The sequence below is a fragment of the Gymnoscopelus braueri genome (genome assembly GCF_963280865.1).
Source record: "Gymnoscopelus braueri genome assembly, chromosome: 1".
Lineage (NCBI taxonomy): Eukaryota > Metazoa > Chordata > Actinopteri > Myctophiformes > Myctophidae > Gymnoscopelus > Gymnoscopelus braueri.
In genome coordinates, this window is record NC_137603.1 from 10,186,024 (window position 1) to 10,195,657 (window position 9,634).

Sequence of the window (9,634 nt, forward strand, 5' to 3'; positions counted from 1 at the left end):
GTGTGTGTGTGTGTGTGTGTGTGTGTGTGTGTGTGTGTGTGTGTGTGTGTGTGTGTGTGTGTGTGTGTGTGTGTGTGTGCGTGCGTGCGTGCGTGCGTGCGTGCGTGCGTGCGTGCGTGCGTGTGTGCATGTGCGTGCTAAAGTTGAATGCAATTATGCCCTCTAACTTTCTAAAAGGTACACAAATATTAAAACAAATGTGTGTATACTGTAGTATCATGCATACTGTATATTGCCTGTCAAAATAAAACATTTCTAATTAATTGTAATTAATCTGTTTTAGTAATATTTCGTTTGTTTTATGTAATGCTTCTGTACCTCCCCATTTTATTGTGATATGGTTCTTTTGTCTATGCTGTATGTGATTGTGTTGTGATGTGTATATGTGTATAATGTGTATTATGTACTGCATAACAATGAATCTCACTGCCATGTATACTATAAGTGTGTGTGTACATATGTGATCAATAAAGTGTAACCTTAATCTTGAACCTCTAACCACTAACTCAGATTCAAGTTATTCATAGCCGTAATCATCTATTGTCAGTAACTCAAATGTTTAATTTAGTAAAAGTATCAATACCGCAGTGTAGAAATACTACGGAATTCAGAATTTAACTTGAGTAAAGTACAAAGGTATTAGTATCAAAATATACGTCGTCAAGTATAAAGGGTAGAAAGTACTCATTATGCAAAATATCCCGTTTCACAAGTTATCATATTATTATTGTACTTTATTATTATTATACATTTTAGTACTTTTACTTTTGGTACTTTAAGTACATTTTGATACCATACTTTTGTACTTTTACTCAAGTAAATTTAGAATTTTGGACTTTTACTTGTAACAGAGTATTTCTACATTGCAGTATCGATACTTTTACTTAAGTAAAAAAAAGTAGTACTTTTTCCACCACTACCCATCAATCATCAATACCTTCCTTTGTGCCTCGTTGTTTATTGCTGTAATGACACTGTTCTGTCACTTGGTGGAGACAAAGCTTCAATATTTAAACAAGGCTGCATGAATTTATGATCAGGCAGAAAACCAGTCAAATACACCAGTGGTGGGAAAATGTATCAAAATGTACTTAAGGACCCCATTTGAAACAATCCATTAGGCTTTCATGGGCTTTTTAATCCTATTCAGTTGACCTTGCATTTAAACTGTACTTTCATGTGCTTTTTTTCTGCAAACTTCTAAATGAAGTATTCAATCAATCAATCAATCACTTAAAGTACCAAAAGTAGAAAGTACTCATTATGCAGAATATCCCATTTCACAAGTTTTCACAATGTATAAATTGGATCAAAAATCTTTTGATCATCGCGACGCATTGTGAGCTTGTAGATCGGCTATTTCCAACTGGACGAAATGTATATAGGGTTAATGTGGTTAATGTATGTTTTGTAAATAATGATCAAAATCTACAAAGTAACAGTAACATTTTTTTTTTATAATTGTAGTGGAGTAAAAGTACAATATTTGCCTCTGATATGTAGTGGATTAAAATTAAAAGTACTGAAAATGGGAAATACTCCAGTAAAGTAAAAATACCTCAAAACTGTACTTAATTACAGTACTTGAGTAAATGTACTTAGTTACTTTACACCACTGTCCACTGGTCCAGTGGCACTGGATACAATGCAATGCTTTATTCTGACAGAGAACCGATCAAAAACCACGTGCGTCGACCCGGCGAATCAAAGAGCACGTCGTTTGACGCACTATGACATTAACCAATCAACAGCTCGGCTGATCGCCGATAGGGAAGGAGGAGAAAGTTGCCATGTCCTCTTATTATAAGCGACTTTGGGCTTGTTATTCTGTAGTCGCTTGTAAATATTGGTAGTTGAGGGTTGTGGTTTATTTGGGTTGTTTAAAATGTCCATGTCAAGGATCCCCAGATTAATATGTATTTGTAGACCCAACCTTCTGAAAATATTTTGAGCCATAGACCCCCGATACAAGATTTTGTGGATTTGAAAATATTCCTAAATAATTCATTTATTTCTCTCTCTCTCTCTATTAAAAAAAAAAATCAGTTTTTTTTTTTGGTGAAAATAGCAGATCTACAAGCTCACAACGCGGTGCATCGCAACACGTTGTGAGCTTCTAAATCGGCTATTTTCATAGGGTTAGACGAGCGCTCATCTCTGGGCGCTATGGTAAAGAGCACGTCGACGCATTCTACGAAAAACTAGGCGTACGCAAAGCAAGAGTGACCCCTCTGTACAAAAAAGGAAACAAATTAGACCCCGGCAACTACCGCCCTATTTCTATTCTTAGCTCCATCTCGAAAGTCATGGAAAAAATAATTTATGAACAGATAAGTATCTTGCGGAAAAAAATCTAATTTACAAATTCCAATCTGGTTTCAGAAAAACCTACTCCACTGACACGTGCCTTCTCTATTTGAACGACTATATCAAACAAGGGGTCGACAATGGCAAATTTTGCGGCATGGTCATGCTGGACCTCCTGAAGGCCTTTGACACCGTTGATCACCCAATTATGATCGATAAGCTAAAAGCAATAGGTTTTGATGATACATCGGTGAGCTGGATGAGATCCTATCTGGAAGGGAAAAGTGGTGGAAGTAAACGGTACCCAGTCCCCTCCCCTCCCAGTGACTTGTGGCGTTTCGCAAGGAAGCATACTAGGACCTTTACTGTTCCTGATATATGTGAACGATGTCTTCAGCTTGCGACTGCAAACTGTTCCTGTTCGCAGATGACTAGGCTCTGCTGGTCTCGGATAGGGACAGGCTAAAGGTTGAGAAAACTCTCAGCTCTGAACTCGACACAATCCGCATCTGGCTCACTGACAACAAACTATCATTACACCTGGGTAAAACTGAATCCATCCTCTTTGGGTCTAGTATTAACCTTAGTAAGGCTGAGAGCTTCACAATCAAGCGGGTGATGATGTTATCACAAGAAAGGAGGAAATTACCTACCTGGGTTAAATCTAGGAGGTAAACCTCTCCGATGAGAAAATGGCCGAAAGAGTGATAAAAAAGATCAACCAAAGAACACGCTTTTTGTATAGGATTTCCTCTCTAGTCAGTAAGATTACCTTGATGATTCTTGCAGGGGCCCTCATACAAGGTAATTTCGATTATGCATGCTCCTCATGGTATCACAACACCACCAAGGCCTTAATAACCAGGCTCCAAACATCCCAAAACAAACTAGTAAGGCTACTTCTTGGCCTCAAACACCAAACCCATCTAACCCCTGCTCATTTTGGTAGGATTGGATGGCTGAGGGTTGAGGACAGAGTACAGCAACTCACACTGGGCCTGGGGTCTACAAGATACGCCACAACATTGGGATCCCCCTGTATTTGTCAAAATACTTCCAAAACGTAAATTAAGTCCACGATCACAACACCAGAGGCAGCTCCACAGATCATGTTCAACCCAGATTTGGCTCGACAAAGGGAATGAACTCGTTCTCATGCTATTCAACAAAAATGTGGAATGCCCTACCAAAAGGAGTAAAGGAGTGTAAAACCCTACTCACTTTCAAAACTGCCCTACAGAAACACCTTCAAGAGGCTGCAATTCCAAACTGGCCCCTGTCAAAGTCTTAACCTAACCCCCCCACCACACACCCCACCCCTCCCTGAACTTTTCATTTTTCCCCCTCTTGTACATATTTCTTATTTTTCATACCAGTAACCTGTGTAGTGTGTATAGCTGTCTGCCTCTAAGCCTAAATGTCATATGATTTGTGTGCGTGGGGATCTCATTTTAAACAAGCTTAGTGCTTTATGAGCCTTCCAGTTTAGTAGACCTTGTATTGTGAATCTGTACTTCCATGTACTGTTTTTCTCATGTCTTACTAAATAAAGTACATCAATCAATCAATCAATTACGTGGCTTCTTGTTGGGCTTGTTAATTCATAGACATTGGCTGCTTGTTTCTCTCACAAAAATATGGCAACGCTGACATCGACCAATTAACGGGCTCGCCTGATCGCAGATGCGGAAGCGTTAGCCCTGAAACATGACTGTCATGGCGCTACTTGTTCCTGTTTTTTGAAAATGTTTCATTTACAACCAGCACATCTACATAAACGTTCAAATTTCAAATATAAAGTGTTGACTTCCAGGCCACAGATGTTAAAGCTAAAACGCATAGGTCTAAGTATCCATATCTTCCGTATTGTTCAATAAAAAGCTTTTTAATCCGATTGCCAGCCCTTTTCTCCGATTTGTTCCCATATGCTATCAACTAAGCGCCCCTATCGTTTAGGAGGTGTATTGCACCCTGATACATTATTAAAAATTAAAAAAAAAAAAAAAATGGCTGGCGATCGGATTAAAAAGCATTTTATTGAACAATACAGAAGATGCCAGTACTTAGACCAAAGCGCTTTAACTTGTAACATCCATAGACATGGGGTCAGCACTTTATATTTGAAATCTGAACGTTTATGTAGATGTACTGGTTGTAAATGTAACATTTTCAAAAAACAAGAACAAGTAGCGCCATGACGCTTGTGACAGACGAGCGTCATGTGAACCATGGCTACGGAAGCGTTAACGCGGAAGAAGGAGGAGTCTATAGGTTTCAGTGCAGAAACTGTCAGAATCAGATTCATGGTTTCATTCACATCCAGGCTGCTCGGTGCAGACAACCTTAAGTTCTATAACGAACAGGCCAGAATCGTCATGTCTTCTCTGGACGGGGAGGCTGTGTTCCGCGCGCTGGAGACCCCTCTGCTGGTGCTGGGCGCGCTGACCGCCGCCTGGATGCTGCTCAGCGGGCTGCTCAGCGGGCTGGCCGCGGTCAGGGTCTGGGTGCTGGGCAACGGGGGGGCCGTGAACCCCCAGAAGCTCGGGAAGTGGGCAGGTGAGCAGAAACACACACAGTGTGTACTTTTTACTTAGCTCTCTGGTCCATAATATCTCCTTCGTTCTAACGCTATGGACCAGACTGAGCTAACTTTTACTGAAACATGACTGTCATAGATATCATGAGCCTCATGGATGAACTTCAACATAGTGTTTGTTTGCACTTTCTCTGTTTTTGGTCCGTACATCTACATATTTCAAATTTAAAGTGCTTAACCCATGGCCACGGATGTTACTTTTATGTACGGGCCCTCAGAAGTACCTGTGTCTTCCGTATTGTTCAATAAAAAAGCATTTTAATCCGATCGGTGGCCATTTTCACCGTATTTTCCCTATTATGCTTTCGGCCATTGTTACCCTATTGGTTGGGGGGTGTATTGCACCTCTGATACATTATAACTGTATGAGAAAATAGCCACCGATCAGATTAAAATGCTTTTTATTGAACATCACGGCACATACGTGTACTTTTGATTGCCCGAACATAATTATAACATCCGTGGCCATGGGGTAAGCACTTTATGTATGAAATGTGAACGTTCATGTAGATGTATGGACCACAAAGAGAGAAAATGCAAACACCAGGTTGAAGTTCATTCATGACTAGTTACAGACCTAAGTAAGGCAGTGGGTTCTCAAACCTTTTCATGTCAAGGACCCCTAAATTGATAAGCGTTTGGTCGGGGACCCCCATCTGAATTTATTTTGTGCCAGGGAATGTCAGAAGAGAACATTTGTGTTTAAAAAAAACAAAAACATTTCGTTTACTGTTATAAAATAGCAGATGTACAAGCCTACAATGAGCTTTTAGATCTGTTATTTTATAGCCAATGTATAAATGGATAAAGTGGTTAAAAATGATTGTGATGCTGTATGAACACATTGAACACATGTATGAACCCCCCCAAGGACCCCTGGGGGTCCTCAGACCACACTTTGAGAACCACTGCCTGTAAGGGACCATTTGGAACCCCCTCAAGGACCCCTGGGGGTCCATGGACCCCAATATCTGAGAACCAGTGACATACATAAAAGTAGCAACACCAAAAATGTAGAAATACTCTTGTTACAACAAGTAAAAGTCCTGTATTCAAAATGTTACTTTAGTAAAAAGTACAAAAGTATTGACATCACCAAACATAAAGTAGGTGAATGGCCCAGTTCACTATCGCATTAATGGAATTATTGCATTAATGTGTTTGAACATTAGCCTATTTGATTTGTTGACTCTGCTGTTGTAATCGCTATTTTGAAATGACTCAATCATTTGTGCCGGACGTCATGTTCGCCTCTATCTGCCCTTAATGCTGCTATACTGAGCTTCTTTGAGAATATAAATCATTAGGCTACATCAAGGGTTCCCAACATTTTCAGGCCGTGACCTCCGAAAATAATCATATTTGAACTTGGGGACCCCCCACTCTGACAAGCACCTGGAATTGTAGGCATTACATTTAGTTTGACTCGGTTCAACAGATAAATATTGTGAAAATAGCCGTCTTAAAACTCATTAAATTGTAACTTTATAAATGTGCAGATACCCTGTGTACACACATCACTTATACTGTATGTTGGTTTGCTTACTGTTGAGAGAGAAAACAATGTTGCACATTAAGCTGATCATCTGGGGACCCCACAAAATAATTTGGGGACCCCCAGTTTTTGAACCACAGGGCTACATAATGCATAGGATATTGTATTGTATTCAGGGTTCTTTCTCTTGTATTACGTTGCAATAGCTCTTTCTCAATAGACATATCAATGTAAATTCTGGCTTTGCCACTGGGTGTATGAGTTGATACAAAATTAATTAAAATACTCAAGTTTTTTTTTTTTTTTTTTTTAACTTTAATATGTTGCTATAATATCAGTGGTTCTCAAACTTTTTCATGTCAAGGTTAAGGACCCCCAAAATTATATGTATTTGTCTGCGGACCCCCCCCCCATCTCAAAATATGTTGTTCCAGGGACCCCCAGAAGTAAAGATTTGAGTTAAAAATGTATATATATATTCAAAGATTTATTTATTTATTTTGAACCACAGGGCTACATAATGCATAGGATATTGTATTGTATTCAGGGTTCTTTCTCTTGTATTACGTTGCAATAGCTCTTTCTCAATAGACATATCAATGTAAATTCTGGCTATGCCACTGGGTGTATGAGTTAATACAAAATGAATTAAAATACTCAAGTAAAGTCAAAAGTACCTCAGGTTAGGCTACTTGAGTAATATACTAGTACTTAGTTAAGGTCCTTACTCACCGGGGACGATTTCTGCATGCGAATAATACGTTTTTTTTTAAACCTTATAAAGTCAATGCAAGCTTCCACATCAGTTTCGCGGAGTGAAAAAGCGTCTTTTATTTATTCGGACCGAGTCCGAATTTTGCGTATATTCGCATAATCGCCGGTGTGTAATGACCATTACTTTGTTTCCACCTCTGGCCTATGCAGAACTTTAATCTGTGTTGCCCACCGTTAATGTAATGTTATGTAATGTTAATGTTTAAAAAACAGATCTGATATTCATCTGCAGTCATCTCTGTATACATTCTGACTTATGATTGATTTAACTGTAACAGTATGATTACAACAAGAACTGCAGAGCTAGTTCAGAACAGAAGCAAGTACTTTATGCTGTTAATATTTATTCATGAACACGTTGCTCACTGTGAGCTTGTAGATATTTTGTCTCCCTGTTCTTCTATTGAGACATTTAGATTGTGTCAAAGGTCATGTCATAGACACAAGGATCTATCACAAAGTTTGACCTGATGGTCAAGTTTACATTTATCCCCTGAGCAAGCAGGCAGGCACTATTGGCTCAATGGTAAAAAAAACAAATTCAGCACTTGCGCAGGAAACCGGGTTCAAATCCGGCATAGAAGAGGAAAGTTACGAGGGGCACGGTGGCGCAGTCGGTAGCGCTGTCGCCTCACAGCTAGAAGGTCCTGGGTTCGATTCCCGCCGGGGACGCTGTGGGCACTGGGGGCGTGTCTTCTCCTCCACGTCATCAGCGCCCATACCCTAGGTGGGGTTGGCGAAAGGGCCTACTCTGTGTGGAGTTTGCATGTTCTCCCCGTGTCTCCTAGGGTAGTTAATACCCTCACAAAAACATGTAGTAATCCTGGTCACTATACCGCCTCCCCCATGACAGCCGGGGCGCCTGATGGAGGGGAAGGGAACTGGTTGGAATAACGTGTTCCTTCCACGCGCTACGTCCTACCAGGGAAACTCCCCCCTGTCAGGTGACAAGAAGGTCAGTTGGCTCTCATGCCTGAAGGAAGCATGAGCTCGGCCCTGGCCTCCCTACTGTGGGGTGACAGGTGTAATACTGGTGTAGGGCTGGTGTAGTGCCCAGGATCACTTAGGAAATTGGCACCGGGTGAAAAAAATGGGTTACAAAAATCGCGGGATAAAAAATGTAGAATAAAAAAAAAAGAAGAGGAAAGTTACATGTTTATCAGAGTATCAATATCGAGGTATGTTGGTTAAAGAAAAGAGTAGATTTTGTCCAGATCTGATCCAGTCCTAATCAATAGCTTCGTATTTGAACGATCATAAAGGGCCCGATCATCATCATACTGTGATATCATTAGGCCTGTCACAATTATATTATGTAATCGTCTAATAGCAATTATTTGAGATAACCAATTATTTTGCATAATCGTCATAATCGTTTCCATGTGGAAACATTTTCATACATTTTCCAGAAATAGCAGATCTACAATCATACAACACGTGTTGTATGCTTGTAGATCTGCTATTTCTGCTAATAAAAAACAAAACATTTGTTTGAAAGTATGAACTGATTAAATGTGTCAGTCAGTTCTTTGTATATTTAAGTTATTTGTCATATATGCCCTGTGCAATTTTTTATTATGAATAATAAATAAAAAGACAAACAGAAATCAAATTTGTATTACGTTCCAATGTTCAATGCCAAAGACACAATTGAATCGTTAATCACAATTAGTTGTGTGACAATTAATTGTCATGTAAAATCTCAGAAGACCCTAGATATCATACTGTATCAAAGTCAGACATGTTGCTTTGTGTTGTCCTTTGACCCAGTCACCCAGCCTTTGACAAACTTATCACACCACCATTGCATCATTATTACAGTGATTGCACAAGGATGAGCCAATTGGTTCATGGCTCAATGCTGATAAGGCAGCTGTTTTGGCACGTTCTATCCATCCATGCACATGTTGTTATATTGCTGTAAGATTATTTCTAATCTTTAGAAAAAAGCATTTTGTCCAAGTAGGAAATTAGGGCTGCAATTCAATTTCTTAAATTGATTAATCGACTAAATCCATTAGTCCGATTAAACACTGAAGCCCTTTTATACAAAAGATTGTATACAGTGTCGTCTCTGTCGGGTGGAAACCTCGTATGTCCAAAACTGTTACTATTCAGGATTCAAATTAAAAAACAAAAGCAGATCTACAAGCTCAAAACGCGTCGCGCCACGTTTTGAGTAGATCTGCTACTTTTGATGCTTTTGTGTTACGCTGTAGTATGACCAAGTAGGGTGTTAATTTACGAAAAAAACAAAAATATTAGATATTAGAATATGGAGATATGAGGTTTCTGCCCGACAGCAACGATATATATAAAAAAATCAATTTGTCCCTGAAAATCAATTATATAAAAAAAAAAGTTTTCAACCATATCAATTAGTTTGATTAACAATTGTACCCCTATAATGTAGTTAATGGATAGTAAAGGGGAAACGCTCACCCCACCCTGTTTTAGCGGCT

The 9,634-nt window shown here is 39.4% G+C and overlaps 1 protein-coding gene across 1 annotated transcript in view; it reads left to right on the top strand.

Annotated features, from left to right (window-relative positions):
- Positions 1-4,592: 4,592 nt before the first annotated feature.
- The window catches only part of hsd17b12b (hydroxysteroid (17-beta) dehydrogenase 12b), a 16,505-nt gene continuing 11,463 nt past the window's right edge, over positions 4,593-9,634 (top strand). Inside the window, exon 1 of the mRNA XM_080437894.1 lies at positions 4,593-4,863. Within this exon, the coding sequence (XP_080294020.1) occupies positions 4,611-4,863 (253 nt within the window). The 5' untranslated portion in view covers positions 4,593-4,610. The remainder of the gene's footprint in view (positions 4,864-9,634) is intronic.